Raw genomic sequence first — 22,662 nt, 5'->3', positions numbered from 1 at the left:
GTGCAGTTACAGATTTTATTCCAGTGCAAATAAATCAAAGTTATAGCCTAAATATTGTCCCCCCCAAACTGTACGGCAACGTAGGTAAACTTCTAAGTGAACCAAGTACATGTACTCATGTATTGCACAATTTTGAGGTACTTCCATCTTATTTTACTTTATTTACTGCATTTCACTTTTTTCATTTACACTTGGTAACTTCTACAAATCAAGATTTTATAAACAAAGCATGTCATTAACTTATTAAACATAATGCATTGCTGGAGATTAAACTACTCAAAAGTATATAAATGACTTAAAATTAGCTTCACCGTCACCACCTACATAGCAAAATGTTACTTACATGTTAATGCATCTGTAATAATAGTCAAATAATGTAAATTTAATCATATATAATGATCTCAGGGGGCACTTTCTGCAGAATGATTAATACTACTTTTGATACTTTAGTAAACTTCAGTAGAAAATACAGTGCCTTTATTTAATCATCATTTTGAACGCTGGACTTTTACTTGCAAAGGAGTATTTTTACCTTGTTTCATTTCTACTTTTACTCGAGTTGACGATCTGAATACTCTTTCAACCGCTGCAACTGAGTCATGCCTTTGACCACTTGTGGGGCATCAATCAATCACCTTTATTGGCTCGCTATACATACCGATGCGTAGTGGCCATGCATAATGAAACAAGGGCTCTCCTTGAGGACATTGCCAGTGGAAGACCAAGGACAGCATCAATCTGGTTTCTGTCCAAACAAGGTTAAAAAGTCATGTGACATCATCGCTGTGAGGATAATTGCTGGAGTGGATGTTATGCTTCGTCATGTGCACTCAATTTCAGGATGACGGAGTTGTATAACATAACAACGTGAACGCGGGGGGTTTATAAATCTGCTGGAAAGACTGTGTGTGCTTTCGGTGTCACATCTACACAGAAGTGGATGCATCTGGTCGCTCGAGCGGCTCAGTTTAACTCTTCTGTGAGACTTTTGTCTTGTATGCTATCTCCTATTATCTGGCAAAACTTGTGTTACATTTTGAAAACTTATGTTGCATTTGTTAATCAAACAAATGCTTGGTACAGAAAAAAAGACCGACTATTCATATGCTTCCACTAGGCAGACTACGCATATAGAGGTCACGTGTGGGTCCATCTCTAACTTTGTCCGCCTGCAAATATAGTCTGTGCAAGAGCAGAAAAAAGAAACTGCCACAGTAAATTCAGCAAATTCAATGACAGCATAGCATTTTCAAAGATCAATGTTATCTACAGTCTCAGTCCACAAAATGTGCAAATATGGCCACATGAGATTGGGAGACACTGACAACAAATTCTGCTAAAATGTTCAGAGATACAAAACTAACACTGCCTTTTCCCTCCTTTTCTTTGGAAAAGGACAGGCAATATGATTATACTTTAGGTCAGAAGTCAGTTTCAAATTCCAGTCAGTAAGTGCACGCAGCTTTTGGAAAGTGACCGTATAGATAAGGTCAAACTTTAAAGCCTATATTTATTTATTTATCCTTTTTTTGTTCCTCGTCCCTCCTCACTCAAATGAAGACTAAGCTCTGCTTCTGGCTTTCAAACGGAGTGGACAGATTAAGCTGAGTTAGGCCTCCTCTCCATAGATGTGTTGGCGTGGCACTTCCATCCACACACACACACACACACACACACACACACACCCCTCCTCCTCCTCCTCCTCCTCCTCCTCCTCTTCCTCTCTCTCTTTCTGCAAAAACCAGTTAAGAGGTGACGCATCTTTATTTCTGAAACTGGAAGGTAGCCGGAGATTAACAAATGAAAGTGTCACTATAAAAAAAAGTCAGCTCTTGCAAGAAAAAAATAAGCAACATTGTCACAACAGTGTTTCGTTTCCTTAAAATATTTCACAGAATATACAATACATTTTGAATGTTTGTTTTGATGGTGCTAGTGGTGATGATGATGGATGACGATGATGTGGGTTAGGAAATTTCAGTTGCTCATTTTACTGCAGAGACAAGATTGACATTCAGATTTTATGATGCATGTTTTTGCATGTATTTTTTGCACACCTGATGTAATTAAGAGCTGTTCAGTTACACTCCACCAATTAGAATTTAATCTTAATTGGATTAAAGAGTGAAGACGCAACAAAAACGTGAAGGGAAGAAGCACTTTAGGACTAAGATACTACCATAAAGAGAATTTTGGGGGTAATTTTTCTGTTTATCCTTCTTACTCAGATAAACTCATGAAAGACTTTTCTATATTCTTTGAAGTTATTTTAGGCAATTATCCTCATTTAGCTCAGACACGTCAGAAGAGTATAAACATATACACATTGTATATCTTAGAAGTATTTCTGAACTAATGCAATAGAAGGATATTGTGAGTAATTATAAAATTGTTATACAGTAGGTTCATTTTTTTCCCAATCTGACAATAATGTCACAACAATCACATGCTCATGCGTACAATGAAAGAGCTGCTGGTTGTTGTAATAATTCCACCTGTCCACACTCATTGTGAAGACGTCACTTCTTAGTACAACTTCGAGGGACTTTAGTACTAAAGGACTGTAACTTTGGAAGATAGGGCTGTGTATTGGCAGGAATCTGGCAATACAATATGCATCATAATACATGAGTTACAACTCAATATATTGCGATATATTGTGATACTGTAAGCAAGGAGATATATCGCGATATATGCATAAAATCTGATTGCATAAAAAGGTATTTTTCTATGCAATCAGAACAGTAGGATCTGCATCTGCATTTATCACAGAGGACACATCTCTTTGCAAATTAAATGAAGCATTGACTGTTAATCTTTGAATGTAAACTATTAATAAAAAAAACGATAGTGTTTTTGAGAATCGATACAGTATGACAAAACATCACATTGCCATACTTGATGTTTTCAATATTTTCTTACACCCCTTGAAGATACCAACGGGAATGTCTAACTTGGACTTTTGAAGCCTCATATAAGCTTCTGCCGAACTTCAGCATGCATTATTTTGCATGAAGCAATGACGTTGGATTGAAAATGTGCTATGAAGTGATCTCTTCACAACCAACAGCAGGAATCATTAGTAAACAATACGTCTGTAAAAGTACATGTCGTCATGTGAGTTTTGTTTTAAGACAGACCAAATCTGAAGCTATCCTTTAATGCCAATATAGCCTAACCAGTGCAAAGCATTAAAGCCTGATGTTTGAGAGCAGCTGCTAACTTGATCCCATTGACATTCATGTATTTAGGTCAGCGAGGCCATACTCAACATTCAGCATGCCTTCAATCGATGTGCTCTTGTGACTCGTTAAGAGGGAAAATGGTAAAATTCCCCCAAACTAAACTTCCCCTTCAGATTAACTTTGAATTAAAATTCCACTGTAAGTGAATTATTACACTGGCGGTGTGTCAGTGACGTTGTGTGCCTCATTTCAAATATTGGATTCAGTCAAACCGGAAAATCTGTTTGCCTCTTAAAATACACAACTTGGCATTATGAATCAGCCGAAGCATTTGTTTACGGGCAGACGCCGATTGGAACCGGTTTACACGTAGTGGCTCGACTGAAACACATCCCAGTTTATACACAATGTCTTATCACAACATCACAAAAAGGAGAACAAACGGACGAATTAAAAACAAGAAAGAAATGATCTCTTTGAAACATTTATTATGAAATTATAAAGGTAGAATAGCACTGTTCAAATAAAGCTTTTTTTTAAAACAGAAGTTGCAGTGTACTGAATAACTGGCAGAGTTTATTTCAGATGTAATTAATGTATACCCAGCAAAAAAAAAAGGAAAAAGGAGAAAAGCACGGCAAATAAATAAAAACAAAAGAAAAAAATAAAACAAGTCCATTATTGTTTAACACAGCACATTAGGCAAGATTACCAGGAGTTCAATTTACATGAAACATCTCATATATACAAGAAAGATTTACATCGATGAGGGTTACAGAGTATCTGTGAGCTATGGGGCCCGGTGGCACAGCAGTCAATGGCAGTCACATTTCAAGTCAAGTGTGGCTCTTTGCTTGAGGGGGGTTTTGGCTGGCAATGCCATTATCACAACTATTAGTCTAGACACTGGCACACGCTAGTGACAGAGCGGCGGTCTGTGTGTCACTTGACACAACAACCCAATGACAAGGACGCGTCTCCCTCTGGGTTTTGTCATGTCAGGACATACAGCACCACTTCACCCATCTTTTACACACAACCCCGTCTCTCTAATGATAAAGGGAGAGAGGAAGAAAGTGGGGGCTCAGCGCTGAACACAAAGCACCCTCATCTGTCACAAATGATCAGAACACAAAGGTGAACACACCCTCGGTGATTTAGAATTGCATGTAACTGCATTGACCCCGATAAAACATGGGTGAAAGGTGTGGGCTGGAGACGGGGAAGATAAGGAGTGGGTGGCGGGGCCGAGTGAGGAGTGGAGAGGAGAGATGGGTTGTTGGGGTGGGGGTGGGGGTGGGGGTGGGGGTGGGGGGGCATTCAAACAATGAAGCAGCATCATAACTTCATCTTTTTATATCATTTTTTTTTGTATTGTAGACAAGCAAGAAGTCAAGAAACATTTTCTTCCACCCTCTACTCTTATACAGCGTTTAAGGTAAATTTGAGAGAATTCAGATGAGGTGTTGATACTGTACGTGTTTTAAGCTGCAGTTTGTCTCTTTCTCATCATGCAGTGTTAGAAAAAAATATGAAGCTAGTATGTCAACTTGATTGATTGCCTGAGAAAAATGGGAAATGTGTTTTGTGGATTAGTGAAAACACGGAGATGAATTAAGTAATGAAAGCCACAATGACTTTGGGTTTTTGTGCATGCGAAACATTAATTTCACAAAGCAAACCCCCTGAAGATTGATCATCAATCAATTTGCTTTGAGAAATTGCAGACATGGATGATGAATTTGAAATAAATGGGTTGCCAGCCAGAAAGTGATGGACAAACGAGAAAGAAAAAAAAAAAAAAAAAATCACACATACAGTATGCACGCACACGTAAGACTTTTTGATAACGACAATATTTGTCTTTATCAAAATTGTACTGTTTAAGTTTCGACAGTGTAACGATGAGGAAACATGTATGAAAATGGTTGAGATGGAAATGAAAATGAATAAAATGTTCACAAAAAATCAAATGTAATTCCTGGTAATTTGCCATCATCTGTGTTTTTGGCAAGCAAAAAGCAAAAAAGGCTATAAATAAATAAATATATAAATATATTAAAAATCCGTAGCACTTCATTTTTCTCAACAGAGGAAAATAAAAACATATAAATGAACTCCACAGTTCAGCCAGTGTACCAACAGGGAGCTTTGATTTATTTTGTTGTTTTGTGCAGACAAAACTGGATCCCCCTTGGGGCAATAATCTACTCTGGTAGCACTCACACCCACTACCTTAGTACAGCCCACAATCCATTTCATTTCCTTTTACCCACCTAGACATAGAAGACATGACAAGTTTTTTAAAGAAATACAATGTTCTCTGCAGTAAAGAGCCCCGCAAATCCTCCACTGATGATTTAAAGCTTTGATGGAAACTTCACTTACAGACTTATTGGCTTACGATCTCCTGATAGCTACATTTGTTTTGAGGATGTGCTACATTTCACTCAAAAAGACAACGCAGCATTCTTCTTGCATCTACCGGTAGTTTGTTAAATCATAAAACTGATTGAATTTACTCAAAGATTTGGTTAATTAATGTCTTTCTAATTAAGCATTTGCACAGAAATTGTGAGATTTTACAAGCTGGTGTCCTTATTTTCAGGAACTTTTTTTAAATCCGCTGGAGCATCTTGAGTCAAGAGTATCATGGACATGTACAGTATAAGGGATCACAAACGCAGCATCCCGAAGAAGTGACAGGATAGCTGAGGAGAAGGATGTATGATCACAGTCGGCAACAATCACTGGCCTCTCTCCATCTTCCTCTTTCATACCGCCGAACTCTGTGTCAGCACAACCCAGAAGATATTGCAACAGACTTTCCCCCTCAGGTGCAACATTGTCATAGTTCATTAATCTTCTCAAACTTCTCCCGCTGCCATCAGCCCCCGTACGTACTACTAATCCCCTTATTAATGTGGCAAATGAACCTGCACAAGAAGGACGACTCCCCCAAGGCTCTATAATTACAATGGTCTGTACAAACTCCTGTTTGCATAGAACGGCCATTCATTAAAGGTACTGACAAGACAACTTCAGGAATACCCCGCTAAAGATTCCTTGTTCTTCGTGAATACCACATCTGCTGTAATATCTAATTGCCTGCTCATTTTTACAGGTGGACTGATACTGTAATACAAGTCTATTCTCATTGTAGTGGTCATAACAAGAAGGAAGATGATACGGGAGCTGGACGCAGACAGAAAAAAATGAACAAAATTTCAAACAAAAGCGTCCAGAGTTATTAAGATGAAGTCAAACTTATATGCATATGTTGTCAGATTTTCTATACGTGCTGTAAAGCTGCACAAAAGGGAGGCGTTATACTGTGTCCCCAGAGCTAAGGCATGGTTAGTGCTGCTGCAGAAGAGCACATCAGAGCAGTGTGGGCTAACTGAGCTGTTGGTACAGACTTCCTTTTAGTGCCTGCATCTTTTCTGCCACGCCAGAAACACATTAATAACCCACAGCAATTAAGCCTTTTTTACACATGAGGTGTTCAGGCCACACGGCTGCAAAACTGAAAGCCCTATATAATGCCCATAATTGTGCGTCCTAGCATGTGATGCTTATTACCATAACAAAGCGAGGGTAAAGAAAGAGAGCGCATCTTGTGCATCTGCAAGAATGTATCTATATATGCTCGTAAGCAGCCTTATATATTCACATCCATGTATTTAAGGGTAATGGTGAGGAGGGAGGACATCAAATATGGATCGTAATCGATTTAGCACGTGTCACACGCCATCTCTGTGACTACTTTCAAATCCTGCACCGTCAGTAAAAACCATATTAATGCGCCCATCACATGAGCCTTGGGATCTGATGCGCAGTACATGGTTAATGCGTAGCCACTGGGCTCATGTTGTGTTAGTGAACCACATCTCCCCGTAAGACTACTGGAAGGCAGGAAAGTGAGACCGATGGTGGAGCGGCTATGATTATACTTGGTTTCTTAGATGCTTGTGTTGGCTTGTGAAACTAGGACAGTGTTTTCATGCTTTTTTTCCTCAGTGTTGTTTACACTAATGTAGGTCCCTGGAGGGTAAATAATAAGTGGGGGGAAAAAAGAAAGGAAAGGCAAGGATTGCTTCTATTGCTTTCAGCAGTTTGGGGTTTCTATAAAGCTGATTCCAGTAGGCATTCGTCTGTGATGACACTGTTGTACTGTAGATGTCTGCTATTTCTATGTCTCTGAGAGGAGGACGCCACTGATGCCGGCATGCTCTCATCTTTCCTTCTTGTTTATCAATTTCCTTTCACTTTCCTTATGTATTTAATTGTTGATTGTTGCTGACATTGCATAGACGTGACTCTTGAGAACTGGAACAAAACGGCTTTTAAAATTCATAGAGAGAAGGTACATTTTAAAAGCTTAACTTTACAATTTTCTTTATCTTAAACGTCCTCTTTCACTTAATTGCTTATTTCATGTCAACTTCAGGCAACAACGGGTGATTGATGATGGTTTGTTACTCGTAAGGCAACAACGTAAATGCTAAACTTCATCATCCTATCATACACCTCTGTGACGCTTCATTTTGTGTAAAAATTCAGCACCTTACTGGACTCATTTGGAATGCACATTTTAAAATAACTGGTAATAACTTTAGATGATATTGACATATTTTTATCATCTATGTATATATAAGAAATCTTTTAATAATGCAGTTCTTATCTTTTTCCTCCTACTCTGCGGGGAATATGATGATATGATAATCCTATGATATTACCTTTTGGATATACTGTCTGTTTAAAGATTCACTCAAAGGTAATTGGTATTTCTTTTTGGCTCTTTTTTTAAATTACAGCTAATCTCTGTTTTTATTCAATACGCAGGCAGAATTGAAAAAGGGAATCGGACATGCTGGATGAACGTCTACTCATCAATACTCGTGAAATAGAGATGACACACGCACGTCAATACAAATGTCCGCATTGTGCAAAACAATCAAAATATGGATGTAAAAATGACATTGATCACATACCCCGCTTCATCCAGAAGGATGTGTTGGTGCAATCATTTCACCACGATCAATAACTGCCATTTAAACTCACATCTGAAGTGGGATCCTTGTCAGTGACATGTTTAGGAATAATTATGACTGAGAACCAACCAGATAGTCAAATCTCCAAAGAAAGATATTAGCAAATAGTGGAAAGGTAGAAAATGACTTTTCCCCTCTAATAATAAGGTAATGGAGATAAGGAAGATGTGCCCTTGTGTGCAGTCAAATACATTAGTGCAGATTAATTTGAGTAATTCGTAGGTAAAGGGAAGGATAGCTCCCTTCCTTTTTATGGTAGTGGGTTTTGTCTGGATGTAAATAATATAGTTTAAGCAATGCATAAATATTATATATCAAATATATATCATTTGTGAAAGACATGACATGAATATGTGATGCTTCGTGGTCCAGCTCTAAAAATAGGTGACAGTATAGAATGAAGATGGTTAGATTGGCAACTGAACTGCTTTGTGTCATTAAGTGAGTGAAAAGACAGAAGATTTAAACAACTTGAGGTCAATTTCAACCCCTCGGCTTCTATAACGATTACATTTATGCTCTACACACATAGAAAAATATACGAATCAAATTGTACAGCAGAGGAACGTGTGAGAGCAAAAAGTATCTGCAACAGTAAATCATTTATATTATATATACAACACGCCGGCTCTGTTTGTGTGCTTCTTTGACTCGTTCCTCAGAAATATTGATTCCAATAAATTTTGTGTGGTATTGTGGGGTGACTGAGCAAATCAATGGAGTTGTGCTTACAGTACAGTGTCATATCTCATGTGTCCTCCTCTAGGGTTGAATACCCCCGCCGCCACCGCCACCCATTTCATCGCCTTGTCTCGTCTCTCTCTCACACACATCACCAACCACACACACACACACATCAACGGCGCCTGGCAAATGACGCCAAACTGAATGCCTCTTTTGACTGCTACCTCTCACACAGAAACACATTAAATGCAACCCCAGATGCAGTGACCCGGAGGTATGCATGGACGGGAGTCGCACAGTGTCACCCCTGTGATTCCACTCTCTCTTCCGGATAGATCTTATCACTCACATCTCTAACTGCCGTTATCAATCTTCCCCCGTGCAGCCTCTACATCATTAGCCAAGAGCATTTCACTAAGAACACCAACATAGGTTTCACTCCCTTCCTCTCCTCCCTTGCATTTACAAGTCCACTGCAGGTTGGCGTGTTGCCAGGCTGTGCCATGCAGCTCAACACTGCCACCCAAAGGTTCAGTACCACCGCCCGTCAAGCCTGACCCACTGACAACACTCTCAATCTGCCTCCCTTCCTCCCTTCGCACACTCTCTCTCTCTTCCTCTCTTCTCTGCTGCTCCCTGTATATTTGTCCACGTGTGTTCCAACTGCGTGTTGTGTAGTGGTGCTTTATTAGCAGAAAAATTAATAAGGCTTTGATAAAAAGCAGCATGGATTACGTTGAAATTTGAGGCTCATTATTGGCTAATCCTTTTTGAATTGGATGTGTATCAAGTTCCAGACGAGCTTCAGTCAGTTCGCTAGTGTGCTTCGAGAAGAGGCATTTAATTCGAGTTTAGACGATGTGGCAAAGCCTACAGTGACATTCACAATACCACCGCAGCAGACTAATTATTGACTGCTGTTATTGCTGCAGGTGCTGAAAAGGTTACAAAGTCTTTTGTGATATAATAATACACATCAAAACAAAATAAACAAACAAAAAGAAACATGGATACACTCAGTTGTATGAGGAGAGAGGTGAAAAGTCAGCTATTTTTTTTTTTTTTTTGGAAGAATGTGTGCAGCGTTTATCTATGATGAAAGCAATAATCTGAGTAGATGGGCAAGAAAAAAATGTTTCTTTCACAAAGAACATTGAGTCACAATTAATGTTATGTTGGTACAGTTTACCAGTGATCTAACCTGGGTGCTGAATAGACAAAATAAGGCAAGGAAATCCCTCACCCACTTGCATTTTGTTAAATATGAATTAAATATATATTAATGACAAAACATCAGTCTATAATTATTCCCCCAAAAGTATGCATGTGATTGTTGAGTCCATAATCAACTCCATTAACTAGCAGAGTTACTTTTTCTCTTTTTTTCTTTTTTAAGTTTGAGAAATAGTGGAACTTGCTGAAGCCGCATGTCTCCTGCACTCTTTTCTGTTGCTTCACAGTAACTTAGAGCGAGTCTCTAATCTAGACTGGCACTTTAGCACTGTGGAACAGGGCAGTTATAGGCAGTACTTATAGACCAGTAAAAGTGCTCTTTTACCTGCTGTCTGGTGTGCATGGGCCCCTTCGTCTTGAACCCTCCTTGGGAGCTGCACTCTGAGGCACTGAAGTGGTCGGAGCTCGTGGAGGACCGCTTGGAAAGGGTGTCACAGCCCCCAACAAATGTGTTATCCAATGGGAGCTCCTGAATCACGTGATGCTTCTTCACCGAGACTGGCGTGTCGGCCTTGAGGTGGAAGGCCGACTGCGGCGAGGCGGACTTGTAGTGCCGGGCCAGGTCTGGGCTGCTGGGTTTGAAGGTCGTGGTGGGCGTGGCATTCCAATCAAAGCGTCCAATCCCTTGCTCCTCCAGCTCGGTGGGCAGGCTGATGGTTCCGTTGATCGGCTCGTGGGCCGGGTCGTCGGGTTTGTTCCCCTCGATGGTGACAAAGTTGAGCAGGGAGCTTTTGGGGGATTTCCTTTTTTTGCGCTTTTTCTTCTTGTTCTGCTTGTTCTCCGTGTTCGGCGACATCCACTCAGCGCCCTGTTTTTTCCTCTGCGCCGCTTTGAACCTGGATGCGTGGCGGCAGCGCAGTAGCACGGTGACAAAGATGACGATAATCACCACTAAGGCGCCGGTCACAAAGGCTATCATTATGGTTAAATAGTCGCCACTTTGATAAGTTTCACTGCTTTCGCCGATGTTTCGGTCAATCGGGGTCTCCATGGTGCGCCGGATGAGATCATAGATGAGCGTCGAGTTGCCCACAGTGTCATTGACATACAGAAACACCAGCACCAGCGTATGGAGCGATTTGGGATACCCCAGATCACTGATATTGACCACTAATCTGTGTAAACCAATGTCAGTCAGTGCTGGTTTTTCCTCCAGAGTAATATTCCCTGTGACAGGGTCAATCCTGAACAGACCTTTGTTGTTCCCACTCACAATGGTGTATTTGAGCTCTGCATTCATCCCTGTGTCACCATCCACTGCAAACACCTCTGCCACCACAGATCCCGGGATGGAGGACAGGGGGACGAGCTTGAAGGACGTGTTAGAGGGGGGGTAGATGACGATGGGGGTGTTGTCGTTCACGTCGATGACATTGATGGTCACCTTGGCGGCCGAGGAGCAAGGAGGCCTGCCGCTGTCCACGGCCCTGACATCAAAAGTGTAGGAGCTCTGCTGCTCCCTATCGAATGACACGTTGGATTTTATCACTCCAGAGTAAGGATCCAGTATAAAGTTCTCATTGTCATTCAATATGGAGAGAGAAACAGCAGCGTTTTCTCCAGCATCTGAATCTGTCACAGTTATCACCCCCACTGTGCTGTATTTAGGAAGATTCTCAGACACAAAGAACTGAAAGTGGTTATGTGTGAACTTTGGGTTGTTATCATTTTCATCCAGCACAGTTACAATGACTGCTGCCTGCGTCTGCAGAGGGGGCGTCCCGTTATCTCTTGCCGTTACGGTGAAGAGGAACCTATCCTGATCCTCCCGGTCAAAAACCCTGGACGCAGTCAGCACCCCCGTTTTGCGGTCGAGATCGAAGAACGATGCATTCGGTCCCAGCTGATAAACTATCTCTGCGTTTTTCCCGCTGTCCTCATCCGTGGCACTGAGAGTGGTGAGGAACAGGTCGCGTTTGTTGTTCTCCATAACAGCCAGCTCAATAACTGGCTGAGTAAAAATAGGCGGGTTGTCATTCTCATCCTCCAGCCTCACTCTCACCAGGGCAGTCTGATTCAAGCTCGGCTTCCCAGAGTCAGAAGCTACGATTTTAAAGTTGTACTCCTTAGTGCCTTCGTAGTCGAGCAGCGCCGATGTCTCTAACAGATACTGGTTGTCGTACACGGCCTTGAGATGGAAGGGCACATCCTTCTCTATGAAACAAATGACCTTGCCGTTGATGTCTGTGTCTTTGTCTGACACCGTGATGAGAGCTATCTTGGTATTGATGGGATCCTTCTCCGAGAGGAAAACAGTGCCATTAATGGGACTGATTATGTATCGCAGGTCTATATTAGGCGGATTGTCATTAACATCAGTCACGTTTATGGTAACAGTAGCTCTGGCAGGACTGGAGCTGCCATCGCTGGCTAAAACAGAGAGCTTATGAATAGCAGTCTCCTCTCTGTCCAGGAGCCTCTGCACTGTAATCAGGCCAGATGTTGTGTTTAATGCAAAGAGTCTTTTTGTAGCAGGAGACACCTGAGTCCCAAACACATAACGTATCTCTGCATTAGCCCCGATGTCTGCATCTGTGGCCTGGAGCTGCACAACAGACGTGCCAATAGGGGAGTTCTCTGGTATGTGCACGTCTATCTGGCTCTCTTTAAACACCGGCCTGTTGTCGTTGACGTCCGTTACTGTAACTTGGAGAATGGCAGTGCTGGATTTCTGTGGACTGCCGCCATCCTCCACTTTGATCTTCATCACATATGTATCCTTCTGCTCTCTGTCCAGATTCTGCTGCACAATGAGCTGGGGCCATTTCTCCCCCTCCGGCGTTTCCACTATGTCTAAGCCGAAGGCACTCTGCCCGTTGATCAGCTCATATTTGTGGACACTGTTGGGGCCAGTGTCCGGGTCAGTGGCAGAAGGAATAGCAAATCGGCTGTTAATGAGCGTGTTCTCGGGGATGGAGATGTTGATCACAGGGGACGGGAACATGGGGGCATTATCGTTTGTGTCTTTGACAATTATTTTGATCTTAATCAGCCTGAAATAATCATTAGGGAGGATGACCACTTCGATTTCAAAGGAGCACTCGCTGTCCTCAAACGAGGGGCCGGGGCACAACTTCTCCCTGTCGATTCGGTTTGATGTTGTGAATATCTCGCCTGTGCTGCTCAGAACGCGCACCAGCGGGTTATCTCCCGCTTTGGAGACGAGCCGGTACACCAGATTAGCACTCGCTCCAGTGGCAGCATTCGTATGGGAAATATTCAGGTCCTTTGGTATGTTCCCAATGAGGACATTTTCTTGCAACTCCTCTCTGATGGGGTAGATCAGCTCTTGGGCTATTGAAGGATCTAGCCATATGCAGGCGAGGAGGGCACCCAACAGGTAATAGTCTTTTAGATCCATGACAGCGTGAATGTGTTTCCAGCCTTTCACAACTATTTCTCTCTTAAGCAACGTTGTTACAGGCAGTGACTCCTCGCATGTGATGGGCAGGAACCTTCCACGGACAAACCTACGAATACATGACAGAGTTTCTCTTCAGTGAAATAACTTTCCCATGCACAGTAATTAATTAATTAATTAATTAACAACCCACCCCCCATCATCTCACAGTCTGCTGTTTTGTCCTCTTTCATTTTTTGTCACTATTAAATCAGTGCAAAGGCCTTTATATCAACAATTCATACAACAAAAAATGAACAAAAACACTGCAGCAACCATTTAGGCAGCCATTCATGTCTGTGCTCCCTCTCTAAACCCTCCACATTTTATGGTCACTAAGAAATTTCCAGCCTCTCAAACACCCCCCATGGCCACAAAACTTCACAACACATTACACACTCTTGTTAATTTTACACTTAAAATTGCCAAAATCAAAAAAAAGCTTTAGCTGTGTGTGTGTGGGCTCCTAAAAACCAATGAATACGCATGAATGAAGCCTACAAAATGAGCCCAGACAGATTTTTTTTAATTCTTATGGCCAACTGAGACCTATAGTCTTATCAGTACATACCCAAATCCGTTAGAGCGCAGGAGAGAAAAAAAACTGTCAGCTCATAGTCTTCTCCTCCAGTGTTGGCTTTATTCAGGGAAAAGATATCCTTCCTCAGTCAGGATCAAGCTTTTTGGGGGTCCAGGGAAAAAGAGAAAAAGATCTAGTCGCCCCTGCAGGAGTAATCAGACTCAAGAGCAGGTTTTGGGTAAAAGCAGCTGGTCGCACAAATAAATAAGAGGATGCATATGTCGCAGTTCCGTTTCCCCCATTTAACTTCAGGAGGATCTAATTGTGCGACCTGCAGCAGTGATTGCAGTGATCAGCGTCTCTCTTCTCCAGCAGAGTACAGCCAGGTGATCAGTCTTCCATTAGTCCCCCAAAATCAGTGCTCATCTCCCGCATTCACGTCCCGAGAAAACCGGCTGGTTGTCTTTTTTTTTTTTCCCCCTTCCTTCCTTCCTTCCTTCCTTCCTTCCTCCTCCTCCTCTTCCTCCTGGCTACCTGTTAAGGTGAACGCGTAAGAGGAGACACTGCTGGTGATGTCCCGTCATGTTTCAAGTTCACGGAGCTCCATCAATGATCAGCCGGGCAAGGTTAAAAAGAGATCACGAAGCAACCAAAAAAAAAAAAAAAGAGAGAAACCTGAAATCAGAGTCGATCCACCACTTGGAAAACGCAAACGAAGGCTTGACACCGATGCAGCATGCAGGCGCGTATGTGCCCGTTTATCCTGTGCACTCTCTCTCACTCCCGGAGCAGAATATCTTGCACTAACTCTGTGTAAACCCATAGGAGGGGTGGTGAAGTATACACCACACCGGCTCTCCTCCTCCTCCTCCTCCTCCTCCTCCTCCACCCAGCCGACCCTCGTCATTGGACACCGCCCCTCTCTTTCAGTGGCGTCGACAAGCCGAGCAGCGACCTGATTGGTCCAGAGTCACGTCACTTGTACGCAGAACCGGAGGGTTGTCCGTGCAGAGATGCTCCGTGAAGATGCTGCAGGCTGCAGAGACGCTTAACCAAAAAAAAAAAAAAAAAAAATAGAGACTGGAAGGGGATGATGATGATGATGATGACGAGGATGATGAAGCTGCCTGTGCTGATGATGATAATGTAGTAAAAAAAAAAAAAAAAAAAAAGAGTGATTGTCCTCTAGCTTTTTACACTGTTGATGTTATATAAAGGGCAGTCATTGGCTCTGAAGGGCTGCATCAACCTGTTAGGCTGTCGTCAGGTATAGGCTGCACTAATTGGGGTGGACACACAAAAAAAAAGCCACTTCAAGACTGAAGCACATTTATTAAAAAAAAAAAAAAAAGGAAAAAAAGATGAACTGCACCGGTTTCCCCATGAATGCCAAGAATAAACACAATACAAGCCTTGTGTTGTAAGAGTCCCTTAATAATTGCACTCCAGACAGAGACGCCATTGTCTTTACCCCATGTTTGCACGGGGTATGTGCGTATTACGCTCTGTCCACCGACACACTAGGCACCCTGCAGCCAGTCATCAGCATTTTGTCCGTAAGAAATAACCTTGACAGTTCTCCCAGTCATCAAAGTCCCACCGGCAGCAGCATGTGGTGCGAGCTCTGTGCGTAATGGGTTGAATTGCATTTCTTTTTAACTTTACTTGCCTCGTGCCTCAGAGCTGTGACGATCTAAAGGAGGCTGTGATGTGACTTTAAAAATTGCCCTGTAACCGCAGATGATCTTACTTGACAAGTTTCAAAGCAACAAGAGGAGGCTGAACTGTGCAACTGAGCCGACTGACGTGTCAGAAGTGGCACAATGCGACTAGAAAACAGCAAGATTTAATAACGGTGGAAATCAGAGTCAGACACACACATCTAGCCATCCCTTTAATGCACACTGCCGTCCAATCATTACTTAATTTCAATGCAGCAGATAACCCTCAATTCCATCCACGGCTCTGTGGCTGTGCTGCTGCTGCTTCTGCTGAGGAAGACAAGCTGTTGAGCTCAAAGGCTGAGCCGCCTGTCATGGTGAACACTGCCATCTTGAGGTGCTCTTACACAAATGCCTGAACTGAACTGTGAGCTTCAGAAACTACACGACTCTGAACCGAGACTTTAGTGTCTTCGACAACCGCGACAGCGGAATAAAAAACACAATAAGTGATTCATCAAGAGTGCATAGTGTGAATGGAGAGACGGCAGAAGTGAGAATAAACCACCGGTGTTTTGCAAATGGTGATGATGCAAAGGACATGGGAACCCACACTGTTGAGGTGAGAACTAGGTTGCCGATGTCTCCTGAGAGGCTGGCTTACTGCTTGGTCAGCAGTCCATTAGCACAACCAACCGGATGGCCTGACCTTTCTGCCTCTGGATGCAGCCGTCAGTGTCCTTTGCTGGGAGAGAGCAGCTAAAGGAGTGATCTGTCACTTCGGTTTAAAGTCTGACACCGTGATGCGGAGGGAAAAGTGACAACATAACTGTCTACAGTGGTGAAACACTTTCTTGCTCTGCTGGCCAGCAGGAGTCATTAGGAACTCATCGCCAGCTTTTACTTTCTCACTGGGAGCGTGTGTGTGTGTGTGTGTGTGTGTGTGTAGCTGCAAAACAAGAATTGGGTTTTGATTTAATAGGAATTTTCAACATTGCCGGGTCTCTAAGGTGTTTGTGTGTGTCTGTGTTAGCACAGGGCCGATTGCGCAGTGATTGGGATTATTGGACAGAGTATAGCTACACATTTAAAGCCAGAAATCGGCCACTTCTTGTGAAGTCATTATTAAGACACTGGTATTGATCATTAAATCTATCAAACCCCCACAGACGTATCGAGTCATTTTGTGTCACGGGTCAGTAAAATCGTATTCACGGCACCTTAAAGGTTACCTTGCACGGTAGCTGGATTCTCTTCATGTCACAAGATCACGCGAGAATCTCGGGATCACATCTCACACGAAAATCCATCTTCTCAGGCTTCAAGTAATGCGTGTCTGGCTCACCGCACAACAGACAAATCAGCGTCCCGTGAGGATCTACGGCAGCTACAGGCGTGGCTTAAGTGTTTGAGACCCGGTGAGACGACATGGAGAGGCAACTGTTGGTTCTAAACAACAATGACGGCTCCTGAAGAGGTAATGCTGCAATAGCATGTTATATCAGAACTGGAGAGTTCTGATATAAGTGTACAGCCTCTTCTTTCTTCATTGAAAGAAGAGCAAAGAATGGCACTGAAGGCTTTTCTCGATTGAAAAGATGTTTTCGCTCTTCTACCGAGAAAAGAGTTTGATTGACAGTTCATCCAGTCCACTGCCAAGTATTTTTTGAAAGTGCCTGCCCTTTTCCAAACAGTTTCTAATGACAGCCTCTCAGATGGTTCTGTGTAGGAAACCACCTGGTGCGTCAGGTTACCTTAAAAGATGCTAAATGCATAATTGGGAGCATTTCTATTGCCTCCACACGGCTCTCAACATGGCGACGGCTCCCAGCTAATGGTGCTAACAGCGCTCTCGGTGTATGCGCCCTCTCAAAGTAGTGCTATGATGTTAATGTTACAGGGACTGTGATAAACGCAGATCACACTGTTCTGATTGCATAGATTTTTTGCATATGGTGGTGTGTTCTTTATACTATGACAGTTTTCCCAAAATTTGATTTTTAAAAAATTGCAATATATTGCCTTACTTATAGTATCACGATAAATCACAATATATTTAATTTTAACCCCTGTATCATGATACGTATTGTATCGCCAGATTCTTGCCAATACACCACATACTCTTGCACGAACATGCACTAAAAGCATGTGCGGACGGCCCGGCTATGTCAACAAAGTACAGAGAAACTCGCATTACAACACACACAGATGGAGAGTGACTTCATTCTCTGCTCAGGTAGACATTACTCCTCTATGTCTTTACATAGCAAAGAGTTGTTTGCTGCTATATTAATGCTCTGAATATAGTAGAGCACCTTTAATGATAAGTTGAACTTGACAAACCTTTATTATTATTGGTTTCTACTGCAGTTATGTGTCACATGACCTTGACTGAGACACCAGAAGTGGCAAAAATCAGCATATGCAGCAACTGCACAGTCCCTAATTCCAAATTGACCCTGTCTCCCAGGTTTGTTATCTCCTTATTTAGTCTGTTTTGAACTGGCTGCAGCTAATGTTTCTGCCAGTCAAGTTACTGACAAGTGATGAATAATGTAGTATGTTAAAATATGCTCCAAGTCTTCTGGTGCACCTCCTACAATCTCCTATCGAAAAGAGAGCCTAAAGGAAGGGTCCAAACCTAAGGGCTTATGATTCCCCGTATACCAGGTGCAGTCAATCACACGATTCACCTTGATTCTCACACTGACTTATTGACTTGTTCGTGCCGTTGAATTGGCTTCATGAATAAAGCAGGGAACAAATATGTTTATTTTCCGTGTCCATTAAAGTACAAGGTCAACCAGGTAATTTATGTATTTTCTAACTTAAACAAGGTCTGAGGAGCTGGCGCTTGGAAAATTGAAACAGTTGGTGTCACAACTTCAGTGTTGATACGCAGCCAAGAAGCAGCAAACGTGGCTATGAGCCGAAGCCAACGTGAAAGAGCCTTCAGAGGAACTTTGTCCAAGTAAAACAGTTAACCCAACACTAATTTGAAAGTTTTGAACTTTACATAAATGCATTATTTGTATGCTTATGCAACATTATGTCACCTTTTCAGAACATCACAGAGAGAATATTGTTGTTACTGCAACACAATGTTTTAATAAAAAACATCCCCTCACTGAGAATATTGTTTACAGCTTTAATGGAGTTTTTTAATATGACAAATCTTGGACAGGAGAAGAACGAGTTCCACAAACTATTTTCAAAAAGTTTGCGTCTCACAATGTGCAATAATATGCTTTAACATCATCAGGGTTATTCCCCGTGATGGCCCTCGCAAGTACAATACTTCTGTGTGAGAAACCTTCATGAAGCAGAGGCCATGTTATAGTGTGAGAGCTGTTTGAATTGCAGTGCTGTCTCTTTCCCTGGTGGAAGTTCAATATAATGCAAAACAATTCAGTCGGAAGAACTCTAATTATCCAAATCCATTGTAATGTCAAAAAAATAATGAAAAAACATACTCTACGTGCTCTTAAAAGAAACAATAAGTGTAATGAATACTTATTTTTACTCTTTATTTCTCACCTCAGTTCCTGTAATCAGCTGACTCACAGAGAAAAACATCAGTGGGTCTATTATCAAATGAGTCCTGCTGCTTGTGATAGTGAACCACTACCACCTGCCAGCTAAGCAAAGTGTTAGCACTTAAAACTGGACTGTAATAAAATCTTTTGGGTTGTTAAACTTGAGACCAAAGCTCTGCTACAGAAAGGGTTGCTTACTTTAGCTATATTTCCAGTTAGACATGTAAAATGTTATCAGAAAGACTCTTTATTATATACATATATATAAATATATAAAACAATATAATATAATATATATAACAATATATAAATACATTGATATTTGAGTTGGTATCGGTCAGATATCCAATCCGCTATCGGCATCGGTGTATCCCTAATATTCAGATAAATGTAGTGGAGAAACAATATTTCCCTCTGAAATGTAGTAGTATAGAGGTATAAAGTACCCGATCCAGCTATTTGAGTCAGTATCAGCCTGATATCCAATCTGGTATCGGTGCATCCCTAGTTTTGGCAATGTGTAAATAGAAAGCAACTATTTTCTACTTCTATGGCTTAGCTCACTCGTTATTTCATCCCACTAAGAGCGTCGGTTTCATTTGTTCCTCGTCAATACCACCAAAGAGCCACTGCAACTGCTGATGGAAATTTAGGCCTTCTCCCTTAAAACCCTTTTGCCAGCGCGACTTCTCTCAAGAGTGGTAATGACCCAGCGGATAATTGGCATCACGCATGCTGCGGATCCTGAATACTAATCAGAGCTTCTAATCAGCCATCTCCAACTTAAAAGTTTAGATACATGGAGCAGAGTGAAAATTTTGGGGAGGAAATGTTTTTCATTTTCTTTGAAAGGGATTTCAGTGAAATCAAAACTTTGAAATCCTGTGAGGAACTGATGCTATATCACTTAACACTGCGGTAACAAGATACTGTGATATGTTCAGGGACAGAGCTTTACAGCTGTGGGCTTATTAGCTAAAATGTAAATGCTTGCTCGAGGTAACGTTTTGACTCACCATATGGCGACCGTGTCGACAGCCCATGGTTGCTGCCGAGCTTTCCTAATTATTGTAAAACCATTTTAAAGACATTTTCATGCACCTAGCACATCCTTTACTACCTGACAGCTGGCATTTGAGAGGTATAATGCCATTCATAATAATCCTTTCAACATTGATTGACACGTTGTTTGATCAAAGAAGATATCCCGGGGTGGATTACAGTTTCAAGATACCAAAAGTGCAAGATATCCCTTATAAGAAATGCTTCTTCTGTCTTCATACCTTCCCACTGAGTCCGACTATAATTTGCTCTCTCCGTTTGCATTCCGTCTCTCCTCCTTTTTTTTCTCCTCCCTGACACATTTGAATCACATATCCCTTTCCAGACTATGCACCGAAAAAGGTCAAACATTCCCTCCCATTTTCTTTTCTCACTGATGTGAAAGCCAGACGCCTGCCGGTATCTGAAATGGATCCTGGTCAAAGACTGCTGCGAACCAGGGAAAGAAAGTTGAGCAAGATCCTTTTCTGCTCAGTGCACAGGCTGATTTGACCTTGTGCAGTATGAATGAAGAGATAGCAAGTTATAAGATACTTGACATGCACTCCAACACCAATACTTTTTCATATCCTGTCAAACCGAGTGAGTTGTACATTTTTGACAGCGAATACATGTACTTAAAGGTCATCTGTATAAGCGCTCATCACAAACTTTTAAATACATGTTTGTCTCTGGTACTTCAGATTGGGTTAATTGATATTTCTTTTTACAGTATCTCCCTCCTCTTTCTGTCTCTGTTCTGAGTTTGTGCAGAGGTTGACATTTATAAATGCAACCCCCCACAAGTCACAGCTTTGAAGAGTTTGTTTTGTACTGCCCGTAAGATAACTATTTTAATAACTGACAAGCAATTAGATACCACTTCCTCAGAGGTGTGTTATCACACATATTTTATCAGGCTGTGACATTTCTCCAGTCAAGCATGAGATGTATAATGAATCCATACAGGGCTAGATGTGCTACTAAAGACTTATAGTGACAATATCTTTTTCTAAATGTCTGGATGACCCAGCGAATGTAACACACATTTAACTCATTTATTTCTAGTGGTAACTATGACTCTGGCAGTGAAGACAGCATGTGACAAGAGAGAAGATGGCAACTTATATACGGAGACTCTAATGTCCTAAAGGTCAAACATCTACATGGCAGTTTTTTGTCATGCATTAGCCAAGCCGCTTCACATTCACTCAGAGGATATGGCTAATTAGTCATTCAGATATAAGGAAAGTCCAGAGCCTCTTAAGTCTACAAATCCTCCTAGTCTTCCATAATTTTCTTATCATATACCTTTTTTTCACACAAAAAAATGGATTAAATCAATGTGAATGGGCTGCACTGTACAAAATTAGGAAAGTCAAAGAATCCTGCGGAAAATTTAGTCAAATACTATTATATTGTTCATATAGTCAGGCTTCCAGTCTGAGATCCTTGTTCAACGCTATCAGAATCCACAGAGCAACCAAATACAACTGACAGAATGCATTATTCATTTCAGTGTTTTAAGCTCGTTTTGAGTCCTTATAAGCAGCGGATGTGAAGTGTTCCTGTTTGGAGTTGCATTAAAGCATGTAGTCGTGTAAAAAAATATTGATACACTTGAGTATCGAGATATTATGTTTTGTGATACTGCATTGATTTTTAATTAATAGTTTACATGAAAAGATTTGCGGCAGACGTAGTGCTATGATGTTGGATGTTACAGGGGCTGTGATAAATGCAAATGCAGATCCCACTGTTCTGATTGCATAAAAAAGTAAACTTGTTTTACTCAGATTTTATGCATATGATGGTGTGTTCTTTATACTATGACAGTTTTCCTAAAATTAGATTTAAAAAAAAAAAATCTCAATAAATCTCCTTGCTTACAGTATCACAATATATTGAATCGTAACCCCTTTATCATGACACATATCGTATTGCCAGATTCTTGCCAATACACAGCCATAGTACATACAGTATTTAACAGAGGTTTAGTAGCAATATAAAATGCACTTTTACCATATTTCATCTTATAACCATTTTTAAATATTACACTTTGAAGATTGTTTTCACTATTATCCTGCGCATCCTTCATCTCAATTGTGGTTTTATATTTGGCTATGCAACATGTAATATACTGTATTTTTGTTTTTTAAAACATCATCATTGTTGGGGATTGACATTGTTAGAGAATCTGTGCTAATAAACCTTTTATGAGTAAAAACAATCAGACAACAGGCTAAAGTAAAGAGTATGGGTAACACTTAAATAGTGGAATGAACTGATTCTTCTACTTAAATGTCTTTCATCGCATCCAATAAAGACACAGAGAGAAAGAAAACAAA

General features: G+C 41.3%; 1 protein-coding gene across 4 annotated transcripts in view; it reads right to left on the bottom strand.

The window, feature by feature from the left end:
- LOC119503285 (protocadherin-9) overlaps window positions 1–15,551 on the bottom strand; it is a 227,329-nt gene extending 211,778 nt beyond the window's left edge. For all 4 annotated transcript variants that reach the window (XM_037794989.1, XM_037794991.1, XM_037794990.1 and 1 more), the window contains exons 1-2: window positions 14,128–15,551; window positions 10,482–13,626 (exon numbers count right to left, since the gene is read on the bottom strand). In XM_037794989.1, the coding sequence (XP_037650917.1) occupies window positions 10,482–13,517 (3,036 nt within the window). In that variant the 5' untranslated portion in view covers window positions 13,518–13,626; window positions 14,128–15,551. The remainder of the gene's footprint in view (window positions 1–10,481; window positions 13,627–14,127) is intronic.
- Window positions 15,552–22,662: the final 7,111 nt, after the last annotated feature.

This window comes from Sebastes umbrosus, chromosome 2 (assembly GCF_015220745.1).
Source record: "Sebastes umbrosus isolate fSebUmb1 chromosome 2, fSebUmb1.pri, whole genome shotgun sequence".
NCBI lineage: Eukaryota > Metazoa > Chordata > Actinopteri > Perciformes > Sebastidae > Sebastes > Sebastes umbrosus.
The sequence above is the reverse complement of the archived record's forward strand: the minus strand, read 5'-3'. Positions and strand labels throughout refer to the sequence as shown.